This window comes from Austrofundulus limnaeus, unplaced genomic scaffold, assembly GCF_001266775.1.
Source record: "Austrofundulus limnaeus strain Quisiro unplaced genomic scaffold, Austrofundulus_limnaeus-1.0 Scaffold1478, whole genome shotgun sequence".
Taxonomy (NCBI): Eukaryota; Metazoa; Chordata; class Actinopteri; order Cyprinodontiformes; family Rivulidae; genus Austrofundulus; species Austrofundulus limnaeus.
In genome coordinates this window covers 1562-15785 of record NW_013953880.1, presented here as the reverse complement: position 1 = coordinate 15785, position 14224 = coordinate 1562, and the positions used below count along the sequence as shown (strand labels likewise).

The following is a 14224-nucleotide window of genomic DNA, read 5'->3' as shown; positions in this document are numbered from 1 at the left end:
ATTTAAAGAAAGAAATAAAATAAAATAAAATAAAATAAAATAAAAGATGGAGAACCAATGAATCGTCACCATGGGCATGATGGGAGCAACACCCCTGCACTGTGAGAGCCTCTTCTCAGTCAAAAGATGGAATCTATTATTCCTTTGTCTCCCTGCAGCTTCTGGAGGGAACGGAGCTCAGCTAAAAGAGGAGGGAGGGAGGAAGGCGGGAGAGTGTGTGACTGAAAGAGGGAAGGGGGTGCGAGGTCGACAACCGCACGGCAGAGACAATGCGAGTGAAGGTGACGCGCAAAAAAAAAGAGTTAAAGTGAGACAGCCAGGATGGGAAGAGAAAAGGAAAGCGAGAGCGATGGCGGGGAGGGGGGGACCGCCACGAGGGAAGAGACGTGTGAGTGTGTCTCTGAGAGAAAAGAGCCATTAAACTGGATTTGTGTGTCCATGTGATGATGTCTGTAGATATCAGTGATYGTTAAAGGCTGAGGCTGAACACAGACCTCCCAGACAGACTGAGAATGAAGGAGGCACACTGAGGAACCGAACCAGGAGCAGAATAACACGGAGCTGGCAGGGTGGAGTTTACAGGAACTAATTAACAATAAATTTTAAACACTCACTATCAATAGACTAAAACACTAAACCCATAAAMAATACAACCTCTCCTATTAACAGTAAAACACAGTGCCTGAACATTTGATAACGTTGACTTTTAATTGAACCAGGGTGGCCTCATATTTCTTTACAGGAGGAAAACTTTCAACAACGCTTTTCTGATTTAGATTTTGTAAGACTAAAATGAGCGAGTTTTGTCAGTTATGCCTTTTGTCAAGAAAAATTATATTCTTTGGATGTTTAGAAGTTTTACTAGACACGTGGACAAAGCAATCAACACATTTGATCTGTGGTAAAAGCTACAGTTGGGCGCCTACACCTCGTGTCAAACGCAAGGTCCGCAGGCCAAATGTGAGCCGCCATGACATTTTAAGTGGCCCACAAGAGCTTCAAAGATGTATTGATTTCTTAAAATAAACTGCTTCAAAGCCAGCATTGATGWTAAACTACATCTCACATAATGCATGTTATTTATTTTACTAGTGAAATGATGGCGTCGCACCACCAGGTGGAGGTGCACAGSGTTCAAGAGGAGCCGGCGGTAAAAGCTCCCTTTCACTGCATTTTCGCCACTTTTGCTGCGTTCCCAGTTGGACTGGTCGTAAATTGCTCAAACGGACTTAAACCAGAACTTCCCTTGCAGAGGCAGAAAGTGAGAATGTTTAGGATTCAAAATGGCAGCTACTATGTTTGGGCGATATTGGCAAAAAATAAAAAAAATCAATAAACACGATTAATTGTACTRTTTAGCCGATAACGATTAATATGACGATTAATCCCCTGGAGTCCCTGGACASCCTAATATCCTAGTCACATGACAAATCACTCTAGAGGGAAACATTTGCTCTCCATAAAAATCTGTTCCAAACTGTGCCAAAAGTACAGATTTCAGGCTATTCACCAATATTTTATTTTTGTTGATGATAGACTAAGTGAAACCGGAGTTATGATAAATAAATGACAGAACCTTTTTTTAATGTTCGTTATATTTGCAGCGGAGAGGAKCACTGAGCAGACTGACCGTGGAAATCTCCAGTCACTCTGCCTGGCAGCATTAATCGTTTGTGTAACCGTCAAGTTCCAAAAAAAATAATCGATTAGTTTTTCTGATGATTAATTGCAAACGATAAGATTTTGCCCAACCCTAGCAGCTAGCTACTCACCACAACTCAACCGTGATTAAAACTCTATTTCTTTTACTTTTAATAGTATTTCTGTAATATTTATTTCATATTTAGTCAGTTGTACATGTAATACTTTTTAATGTTTATAAAAGGACGTGTTAAAACACTGTTTCTTTGCATGGAAYACCACATAGAGCTCAGTTAGCAGTGCTCAGTTGTAGCAATGAGAYGAGAAACGTGACATTTAATGTTCTTAGTCAAAGTTAAACACAAAACCTTTAAGTTAATTACAACTTGCCCTTTGAGGGTCACCATAATGCTCAAGTGGCCTTTTGTGAAAATGAGTTTGAAACCACTGCTCTACACTGACCTAAAGAAACCAGAAGAAATTCCATATACTGTTGTAAGAAAAATTCATATTCAATAAACTGAAGTCGATATTAAAACCACCATTGTTAAATAAAATGATTTGTAGAAGGAATCAAACCATACAACACCAGAATTGTGGATCTGAGTGAGGTTTATTGTCACTTGAGCTGACAGGAAACCACTCTGGCGAAAAACCAGGAAGTTCATCAATTTATACATGTTCTTCAATGCCTGTGTTCGCCCCCTACTGACCTACAGCTGAATCACAGGCATTCAGACAAAATTCTCATCAAATATTCTCATAACGTTTAATTATGTGTTGTCACAGATATTTCGGACATGTAACTAATCTATTATCAATCAAAACATAATAGATTAAACACTGTCAACATTATAAAAASGAAAACCTAAAAATATAGTGTTGTGCTTTTAACATCAGTACTAASCTCTAATAACTTTAAATTTCTTCAMGGTATTATGTCGTTGAAGTGACTGTTGTCACGCTCTCCACGTACAAACCYATGTTCTGCTCAAACTCATGATCCTCTGACTGGAAGACAACCTGAGCTAAAGGCAGCCGCAACACTCCGACACAGAAATTAATCAGAGTTAAGTATATTCGATCAAAGTTTCTCATTTAACTGTTGATGGGGGTTAAATGTGAAATAGATGAAAATGTGTGTACAGAGTGTGTTTTGTGTGTGTTTGTGTGACACACATCTATGAAGTCTGGTCCAGCTAAGGAAACACATCACTGCTCAGGCTCAGTCTGTCAACAATGTTTCTGTGTGTGTGTGTGTGCGTGCGTGCGTGCGTGCGTGTGTGAGTGTTTGTGATGCTGCGAGGCCTTATAAGGTGATATAGCTGCTTCAAAGTTGAAACAGTTTGAAAAGAAAGCAAGAACAAGACAAGAAATAGCAACAAAGTAAATAAAACTGTGAAAAAAAGAGATTGAGTGAGAGTAAAAAGAACAACGGAGGAATATGCACCTTAAAAAAATAGAAAACAGTGTGAGCTAAAGAAATGAAAAGAAGCTCCTGGATTGTTGCAAACTCACGTGGTTCACAAATAAAGGCTCTGTCAAAGACGTGGCTGATTTGTTCTTAAGAGAGCAAAGCCTGATATTCAAATGATGTCTGCGTGTGTCAGGTGACCGCTTGGTGAGCAGACATCACTTCCTCATTTCAACCGAAAATAAACAAGTCGAAGAAATGAGTCGGCATACACCAACTCAGCATCTGCAAGGTCATCACAATCACCAGACCAGGATCAAGATGTCCCGTGTTTTTTAAAAAAATGCTTCAAATGTTTGAACTTTGTATTTTTTTGTTATCTTTATGACAGAAGCATTGCATGAAAATAAACATAATTTTTTTTTTCTATTTTTGCTCTCCTCTGTCAGCACCTCATTGATCTCTTCCTCTCCAGGACAGGCCGTTCCTCACACTCACACTCCCACAGAAACGGCCTTTACCACCCTCTCTGGTGGCACCTGGTTGATCATTTCACTTCACTTATCAACTCCCTCCATCCTTCAACCATTTTACTGAGTTTTTAGGTGAAGATAAAATTTTTACTCTTAAAAGTCATAAAAAAATGCAGGAAAAGACAGGAAGGCAGCAGCAGAAYGTGTAGCAGGAAATTGTATTTAGGGAAACGGCCACTTCCTGTTTTCCTGCTCCGACAACTTGATCTTTGAGCTCCAGTCAAAATTCACTCTGAAAAACTCCCTGCTGACATAAATGCACTGAAAAGCAAAGTGCAGCGTGTAGGGGGGCCAAACAGTTATTTTTAAAGAGTTTTATTTAGTTACGGTTACATTTGTGGTTCGTTAAAATGAGGTCGGGTGGGGTCGGCCAGTTTAAACACGGTACCTTCATGTCAAAGTTGCAGTCAAACCGTTTGATGAGGACGAAGAAGGCGCCCGTCCAGTTGTCTTTGGGTGGGGGGTCGATGGGCTCACACGCATTTTCGGGCCGAGCTCCAATCAGGAAGCCCTGTGGGAATAAGATCAGAGGMCGTAAGAAAAACGCACAGAGGTTTTGAGTGATTACTCGTTCTTAACGAGCGAAAGCGGACACTTTTCTGGAACAATAAAAGAACACTTAGACGAACTAATTATTATTAAACTAATAATTCAATGTGGGGGAAAATAGCTGACTGTTTTTTTTTCCCTGAAAACTTTCTGACCCTTGCATTTCCTTTCTTCATTCCTCTCTGCCGCTTCCTGTCCTGGTCCCATTTCCAGTTTCAGCTTTGAAGCTTTGAAGGAACTGATGAAGAGATAGGGAGAAGATGAGAGATGGACTGAAAACGGGATCAAATAGAAGAGCAGAAGCAGCAAAAACATACAAATATGGAGGCTGAAGGATGTGGGAGACAGTACAAAAAAAAAAACTAAAACAAAAATGAAGAAGTACTGAAAAGACAGATAAATGAAAGTAAGCAGGATGTAAAGAGGGAGTGACCTGGTCTGATGAGCGTTTGTGAACGTATAACTGCCACCAGTGTGTCTGAATAGTGTGAAGTGAAGACAGGAAGTGTGGAAGTGTTGTGGGACTCTGTCACTTTTATCGCTGGTTTTACCCCTGCCTCACACAAAGCTATAGCTTCAAACTTTGGCACAAYTCCACTGAGGAGTCAGCACTTTCTGTCCCCGCACATAAGGCTGGAGTCAGCTCGCTGCRAACTGATTTCCTGCAGGGACACATCTGGCTGATCGCCACACTGACGCCACGACAAACAGCAGCTGAGCTTCCCTTGAAAAATGACCACTGGGACAAGTATTAGCAACATAAATCTGTCAAACATGGGAAAGATTTTAAAAAAAAAAACGCTGACAAAACATACTCTCCAGATGGACTGTAGTTCGACTCGAGTAAGACTACAAACGTGGACGCTCAGACGTCTGAATTAGGGAAATCCACGGAATCTCACATCATTGGATGGAAGGAATCTGAGGAAACACCACCAATCAGCTCTGGGTGTCTCCAATGCAGTCRCCGCTTGCTGCTAAATGACATCACTGTGCCACTGCCTCACATTCCTCCGCYTGACAACAAAACCAGCGGCAAGAGCGCCATCTGTCGGGAGGGAAAACGCTAAAAATAGAGTGAGGGGGGAAAAAAATACAGTGTCTGCCATCACTGCAAAACGGAGAGGAGACCAGGCCGAGCAACAGGAAATAACTGAGGGAGGAGGTGGGGGGGCATCCTGGAAACACTGACTGAAAACTGTGAGGACATGGCACCGATCACTCATCTAACTCGACGAGATAAATGAAGAAATGAGGAGGAACCAGTAAGTGTAAGCTGGGATGTTTCACTCATGCCTCTACAGTTTTAACAGCGGTGAGTGTCGGAGGGAAGAGGAAAGACTTTGTTGTGACACGAGGGAAACTTTTAGTTGCACAAAAGTACCAGGCTCTTGGAACGTTYCTGATCTACTGGCAAAGCAAACGCAACAAATCACATGTTGTCACAGTAARATCACTCCATCAGTTGACAAATAGCAAAGCATTTGTTAAGGATGATACTATTTCATGYGCTTGATTTTCCCTTTTGTCGTTAACAAAGCTGGCCACATGTTAGCAGCAGCAACCACTGACAGATTAAGTGTCCCCCAGCTGTTTGGTAAATTACTCAACATCTGTAATAACTGTGCAGTGCTTAATAAATTGGTAAAGTTGAGCCAGTTAACTAAACTGCATTTAGAATTAGCTTTTTAATTTCACTGTTATTTATTCAGGCAAATCCCATGARGGGGGGGGGGGGTGTRCCGGAGTACTTGGAGAAAACCCACACAAGCACGAGGAGAACATGCAAACGCCGCACAGAACGACCCCAGGTCCAAACCGGGGATCAAACCCAGGACCTTCTTGCTGTGAGACGTTGGTGCTAACCACTGATCCAACGTGCTGCCAAAAAAAAAGTTGGATCAAAAACCAATTTCAGGTTTTGTTGTTGTTGTTTTTTTTTATTTACCTCTAATATAACATCTGAACATATAATAAAAAAGAAAAAAAAAACCATAAATCTGTTCAAGTGCTGTCCCTTCCTACAACTCAATTATACATGCTTCCATCCAAAGTAAGAATATCAACATTTATAGTTTTTAAAAAATATATAGTTTGTATAAACACACACATACATAATACTGAAAATTTTACTTAAGAAATGGGGAATTTAAAAAACAGAGGTTGAACTGAAAAGATAAGAAGTTGTGGATTTCAGTGGTATATTTGATCAGCAGTTGGCTGTGTGCTAGTCTGAGGCCATCTTCAAGGATTTATKAGCATAAGGRGTAYGTTGGTAAGTTGGTCTGWAAAAGAGAAGCGGGTAAAGGTGACRGACGGAAGTTTAAAGCTCTTTGTCTCAACATTCARACACAACTATTTTGATACAGTAACACTTGTGTGCAGGTTGATGACAAAACGCCACGACGAGAATTCTTAGAAAAGGYGAACAATTTGAGCTACACAATCTTGGGCATGAATTATTTTGTAGCCTTTTACTAAACCATAAAATGTTAAACAAAAAAATGACTTCCTGTTGTGGTTATGCATGTTGTTGGGTTTTGCTGGTGAGAAGTGGCATAGAGTTTAAATGCTTTTAGGAAGTCTCAGTCAGGGTTGAGCGAGATATTAACTTCCTTTGTTTTTTATCCCCTCTCAACTCAGAGCAAATCTGCAAACAAGCCCGATAGTGCGATTTGCTCTGACAGGATTAAATGTAATCCCCTGCACAATAATTTGCAATAAATACCCCCCACTTCCGTCTTGGATTCTGGAACAACACAAAATCCCCTYGGCTCTCAGCACCGAAGCACTGTTTTAGCACCCTGCTACAGATGTCGGCTGTCTCTTGGGTGAAAAGAGAAAATTAAGCGATTTTATTTTGCTTCTTGAARTGTTGTAATTTACTGAATCAATAGATCAGAACACCACTGCTGTAGATCTGTTTGCAGTTGTAGTTTTTTATGGGTTTTACATCTAGTCTTTTCTCTTATAAATCTAAAAGGGAACTGGATGCTACAAACCATTGCCAGAAACAGAGATTAGCCTTTTGTTATTATCTGTTATAGCTTTATGTTTGTAACAACATGATAAAAATAAGGAAACTTGTGGACTTTTTTGTCAAATTTCTCGTAGACATGTCAATACAATGTCTGAGTCATATTCTGCATAGAAAGTGTGGGCAGGAAAAGCAAAAAAAAAAAAAAGCTGCAAGTCTCCCAGCTGAGCTAGAAAAGCTTAAGCCAAGTCTCATTTCACCCCTTTTCACCCTACCCCTACAGTCTGTCTTTACACCGTAAGGATGGGTCGAAGGGTAGGTGTAAGTCTAACRCTAGGAATTTCAATTAGGCCTTAAGTCTCTGTCATATACAGATTTGAGTTTCTTACAGCACTAGGTGGRTCACAGGACACTCGTCTCAAAAAGAAAAGGGGGAATGACTTGTATACCTCAGCTAGTAATGGACGAGGGGACCTATTTAGGCTATTCCTGTGTCCCGGGTACATCACTGCCCCGTGCTGAAGGCTGTCCCAATCCTTGGGCRCTTTCTCATGTGGCCAACGAATGTGGCCCACAAAACTCCCAAAATGAAGTCTGCATCTGAGTATCCTTCCTGGCCGATGATATCCTAGGATTCATTGGCCGTGGTCTAGGTAGGCTGCAGTCCCTGAATTGAGACACAGCCGTCCAAAGCGTGGCCGTCAATTTGAAAGCCGCTACACTGGATCAAGGGCATGTTTTTTTCCCCCCCAAAGATAGGCTCTCTCACCCATTACTTGCTGGGGTATTCAGATATGACTTTTCTTTCTGAAATAAAAGCAAGGTACGTTATACTCTGCTTTCTATTTATCGCCAATAGAACAGGCACATGCAGTTTGTCTGCCCTGGACATTTTCACTTCTCAATTAATTGCATCAAGTTCTGCTTGGATTTTCCGTTTTGAATGACTAGTTACCCACGTATGTGAAACAGTGAGTGCAAACGTGTTTTTCTCTGCTGAAACTGTACTTGAGACGGTTGGTAGTTTAGGTCAAATTACAGGAAAGACTTGGAGCAATGAATTCTAAAGTTGGGGTCAGGAGAACCCTTTTGTGGATCACGAAACATCGAGGGTCCCCAGATGATTTCAGATGATCCATTTAAATGCAAATGAATTCTTAATGGAATATTTTCACCATAATTTAAAAATATGTTATTTCAAAGATGTTTTTTTTTTGTTGGACGGAAGCTAGGAAGTTTGAAAACCACTGAGTTAGAGTATTACTACTGATCTTTGATGTTGTTATTTTCTCCAGAGGAAATTGAATGTAAAACTAACTAAGCACATTAAACTCACCACGCCTGGCTCTTCTTTCACACCCACAAACTGTCAACCACAGAACTAAAACTGATGTCAGATTGTGAATTTTACAAAGGTCATGTCAAAGACAGACTGACTTCCCTGAAAGGAAATTTCAGGTTAGAAAACTTGTTCTTGCACTGAAATGTTCAGCAGGTGTTTTAAAGCTCAAGCCATGTTGGATACTAAACAGTTAAAACAAGTATGAGTTACTCTGCATTTACCAGAATAAGAGAACAAGACTGACTAATGCAGGGGCATGAAATGCATCCATGATCAAATAATGAAAGTGACTTTAGGCATGAGCTGTTTTTCCTCTTTTCTAAAGCCAAAACAGATGTCAGTATCTGCACATCTGAACAGGAAAAAGAAAAATTAAATGGTTCCCCTTTACAAGAAGTGAGACCAGTGAGTTTGTTCCAGTTACAGGGGAATCACTCCTCTGCCTCGTTGGCCAGGTTTACTCAGGAGTTCTGGAAAAGAGTGTGTGCTGCTTTTATTCAAGACCAGCTAAAGGAGATCCTTTCTACCATTTTTGACAATCAATTGTAAACTGTGTGATTTAAAAATAGCACTAAACACAAAGTCTATAGTACACATTAATCTTTGATATGCAGCCTTGCTGTACTTTCACCATATTGAGTCCTTGGCTTCACATGACGCTCACAAGATAAGTCGAGAGACGAAAGTAAATTATTTCATTTTATGACTAACAAAACTGTCTTATTTTACAAGGGACAGCTGTGTATTTCCAATGACCTTTTCTGGTCAGAATCAGCTTTAACGAAAAACACAGAATTAAAATAAGAGTCTCTTGTGTCAGACAAAGTCAATTCAGGCTATTATTTCAGAAAAATAGGACAGAAACAAAGACAGTGTTTGAGTGGCATAACATAATCCTTACTAACACAGACCAGAGTTATTAATATAATTTGTGGTATTGACTCTTAGGCAGCGTTTGGTATAAAAATAGTCAAATTAACATGTGACAAAGATCATGTCTGAATGAGACACACTTGTGTTCTGTTTTTCCTCCTGGTCTTATCTACTGCGTTGAAATAAACTCAGTTACTTGCTACTGTCAGAGAAAATCAATATATCTTATAGGATAAAATATGTTTTGAAAGCACAGCACAAAGTCTTATTTTGATTAGAGGATAGTTAATTTTATTAAAGACTGTTATGTTGTTATACAAAACGATACAAAACTAATATGAATTTCCAATATGGAAGTATAGAAATAAGAGAAAAAAAAAACCCGTTGCAGATGATGCATACTGTGAGTGTAGAGGAATACAGCTGCATGCACAAAAACTGAGATGAGTGAGAAAAACAAACTTCTTGTAATAAGTAGAAACAGAAAAAGCTTTGTATTTGTGCATGAAGCCTCGTTCCCTGTGGACTATCTGCAGGAGATGAACAGGCTTGTGCCATCTTGTGATCCCATTCGTCTCTGCGGTTTATAAAGCCATAAACTCACAGAATAATGTTTTAATGCCAACACAAACAAACCATTTGGCAAACTCATTTTATAAACCTATCAACTAAAAAGGATAAGGTCATGTCTGGTCAAATTTTGTGTAACTGAGTTCATTTTCATGTCTAGTACAGGGATGGGCAACTGGCGGGCCCGGGGGCCACGTGACTTACGTCCGGTTTCCAATGAAAAAAGTAATACATTAAAAATAAATTAATATAAATAGAACTTTATTAGTATTATTATTATTAAATGACAGTTTTATTACATTTGGGTAAGTTAGTACAGTGCTACATAGCTCTGTGGTAGCATCAACAAAAAATTGTGGCCCCGACCCCTTCCATCATTTAAGTTGCCCATCCCTGGTTTGAGTACAAGGCATGAAGCTAGCCAGTAGCCAACCTTCAAGAATGTAATTTTATGCACAAACTAAAAGAAAATCTTTTATAATTTGGTCATACTCCACCTTACGTGACCTTTAATAATATTTGTCCTCTACTTTTTTTATATATATGAAAAAAACATGGCTTTTTGCCAAATTATCTCAAATAGACAAACATTTCCAGCAAACAGGAGACAGGAACTTGATGTCCTGAGCAACATGTCTACAGCAGCAGGAAGAGATTAATATTTACAAAAACACAACATAGACAATAGATGTAAATTAAATGCAGAGTGAAAGACAGAGAGACTAAGCCTATTGTTGCATAATGTTAAATTCTTGCACACATGCACAAAGTCCAGTGGCAAATCCCTGCTGTTTGTCTAAATTAAAACCATGAATCATGTTAAACTGTCTGACCTCACTGGCTGATTCTGACTTTGGTTGAACATGAATCTTCATTTAACTGCTTGGACATCTGACCATATATAGTTTTCTGCTTTACAGATAGTAGCCTTAACAACATACTTATTCTGCACAAAAAGCCACACCAAATGTGTTTGCAAATTCAGGACCTTCAATTTTCACGACGGATGATGCTAGCGATAATTTTAACCTTTATTTATTTTAAACCTATGATGTCACACCTCACGTAACCTTACAGAAATGATCATTAGCTGCCCTCGTAAAGACGCAATAGTGTTTGAAAAAAATAAAATAAAAAAGAAACATTACAAACTGCAATAGTCCAAACAGGCTACTCATAAACACGAACACATTCAGCTATCGCCCCTCTCTTAGAGCAGAAAGCTTTTGTGCAACAATAAGCTCTTGATTGTGGCAAACAACGGCCGGCTCAGATAGCAGACATGAATCATCTCCTCTGTTTGTGAGCTTTGTGGATCAACTTCTGAGGCAACCAGAAACCTCACAACAACAATCACAACAACAAAAAACAAGACACGGTATTGAAACAGTCAACTCTAAACAACCGTATTTGAGAGTTGTTTCAGTGGACTCCATTAAACATTCATTAAACTTCATTTGAAGTGTCCAGATTTATTAAACTAAGAGAATAAGTCTGACTTCATCGATAATATGTTTTTGCTTTACTTTGTAAATCATGACGCATCCTTAGACATCTATCTCATCAACGGGGTTTGATAAATCCTATTGCCCCACTGCCCGGGGGCAGGTAAAACTCATATTTGGGCAGATGGATGTGTCCCAATGCCTGCCCGATCGGGCAGGTAAACAATTGTTTTATTTTTTATAAGGCCATTTATTCTAAATATTCTGAAAAGAAATTAAGAAATATAGCATTTTAAAACACGTAAAGAGAGAATAAATCCTCAAAATTTCCCCCTTGCTCTGCAGAGAAGTTACGTCGTGCAGCGTGTCACGGGATCATTTCCTCCATTCGTCCCACTGCACGTCGCGCACAGCGAAGCTTTAACAACCATAGTTTTTTTTTTTTACACCCGTGTTTTCAGAGAAAAAAATGTTTTTTATGTATTGTTACCCACAGAGATGATAAAAAGATGTGGACGTTCGTTCAGTCATAAATCCATCTTGCTAATGTCGGCTTCTGCTCTGATGATGAAGATGAGAGCGCAGCAGCAGCAGCGGGCAGAAGCTCATTGTACGGCAGGCCGATTTAACATTTATTTGGCTTCACCACACTTATATTCTAGTTTTCTGAAATTGTTTTATGACTAAATTAGACACATGAGTTATTTAGGATAAAATAATAAAATGTTTTCTTTTATTATTTTTGTTTTATTTACTTATTTTTTAAATTTGGAGAACTTTCCAGCTTGAGTTTGTTTGTGTGTTGAAGTTGATTTTTGAAACTAAGGGGCAAATATGATAAAAAGTTTTTTTTATTTCACTCTGCACCTTTTTAATTCAGGGTATGATTTACTTTGTTTTTTAATGCTATACATAGATAGTTTTGTTTTTATGAATGAAAGAAACAAACAAATAGACATCTCTTAATATTTTGACAAGGCAAAATATCTATTTAAGATATCTCTAATTATATTCTGACTTGTGTAAATAACGTCAGATTTATCATTAAGTTATAGGGAGACTCCAGGTCAAGATATCTTAAATGTATCTTTAGATATGGGATAGGCTATATACGATTATTTTAATGCAAATTGTAGACTTTTTCATGTTCTGTAAATTGCATTTAAAACAAAGCTGCTGCTGTTGATCGTTTTCATAAACCCCACCCCCAAGGCCAGTACTCTAGGGCAGTGGTTCCCAAAGTTGGGGTCGGGACCCAAAGTGGGGTCCTGAAACATCAAGTTGGGGTCCTGAAAAGATTTTAATTATATTTTTGCCTTAGTTGCCTAAAATGTATAAATATAGAATAATAAATATTGTTACTATGCCCATGTTTAGTTGACCTGATACAAATGTTTACCATCAAATATAGTTGTGGGCACAAGTCTCTGCTGCTGTTATTTTGTGGGTCAAAAGCTGAGAAGTTTGGGAACCACTGCACTTCAGAAATCAATTTAAAGGGTAATAAAATAATTTGTGATGTAATATTTTCCCTATAATTATTTCAAAAACATAAAATAAGTATAAATAAGTATATTTGTGTAGCCTTTGTTTTTAGGGTTATTAACAAAGTTTGTGTACTACTACTCAGACCAGTAATATTTGGGGTCACAAGTTTTTGCCATGAATATTTTGTGGGTCAGAAAATAAAAAGTTTGGGAACCACTGCTCTATGGAAAACACCGGAAAGGTCTAAAAACGTTTTTGAATTTGTTCTTGATAATACAATTGACTGTTAGTAACTCAGTCTAAAATGTTTGCATCTGTTTAATCCGATGTCACATGTTATATACCTCTGTACTACAAAAATATTAACATGGTTATACAGAGGTATATAACATGTCACATGTTATATACCTCTGTATAACCATGTTAATATTTTTGTAGTACAAATACGGTACATGTTTTTCTTATTTTATCAAAATTTGAACATTTTTGTTTCGGGCAGGTAACATTTGTTGTCACCTGCCCAACTGGGCAGGTAAAAAAAATAAAAAAATCTTGTCGAACCCTGCTCATAAACATAATGTAATTCCTGCCTGCTGTTAAACATCATCTTAATAGAAGTGTAAAGAAAGAATCTAACAGTAAACAACTAGCAGAGCTTTGAAACGCTTATCCTTTTTATACTCACCTTTAATCCATCACTCGGGAGCCGGTAGCCAAACCGTGCAGGCATATCATCAAAGTTTTCAGTTTTGTTGTCAAAAGAGTACTGAAACACAGGACAATAAAATCAAATTTTGGTGCAATCATTTCATAAACAAACATGGAGGTCTGTCTCTATAAGTGAAGGTATACCTACCTCTAAAACTGCAGGAGATTTGCACAGATTATTATTTTTTTGGCTACTTACAGCAGAGATGTCGGCCTCCACAGGAAGCAGGTTGAGGAAGGCGAAGAGCTGGACAGTGAAGATGGTGTAGATCTGCGTGGCCGACAGCATCAACATTCCCAGAGACAGCAGCATCTTGGCATCACGTTTCAACCCTCAGCTTCGATGCCACACAAACATTCACAGTAACAACGATCGTAGCTGGGCTCCTGTACGGACGGGTGGTCTCGTCACACCTGAAAAATGTGTGTTTGGATATATAAGGCCTTCATACAGTCAGTTTTAAAAGGTTAACATTACAAACAGCATATAAGAAGTCGATGCAGTCATTTACACCTGTCAACATGATGTTTTATTACATGATATTTTGTTATAGCCAGAAATGTGACTAAACTTTTGTTTGGATGTGGGGTTATGAACAGCTAAACAAACTTGAAAGCCGTTTTGTTCAGTAATGTCGGTAGCTGTCATGTTTGGGTGAAATATTAAGTTTGGTTATATATATA

At 38.7% G+C, this 14224-nt stretch overlaps 1 protein-coding gene across 2 annotated transcripts in view; it reads right to left on the bottom strand.

The window, feature by feature from the left end:
- The window catches only part of rnf13 (ring finger protein 13), a 31255-nt gene that overhangs the window by 16049 nt on the left and 982 nt on the right, over positions 1 to 14224 (bottom strand). The window contains exons 2-4 of one of the 2 annotated variants that reach the window (XM_014032538.1): positions 13740 to 13954; positions 13518 to 13598; positions 3977 to 4099 (exon numbers count right to left, since the gene is read on the bottom strand). In XM_014032538.1, coding sequence (XP_013887992.1) covers positions 3977 to 4099; positions 13518 to 13598; positions 13740 to 13853 — 318 coding nt within the window. In that variant the 5' untranslated portion in view covers positions 13854 to 13954. Of the gene's footprint in view, positions 1 to 3976; positions 4100 to 4292; positions 4329 to 13517; positions 13599 to 13739; positions 13955 to 14224 lie in introns of those variants that run through there. The other variant, XM_014032540.1, reaches the window with a different exon arrangement.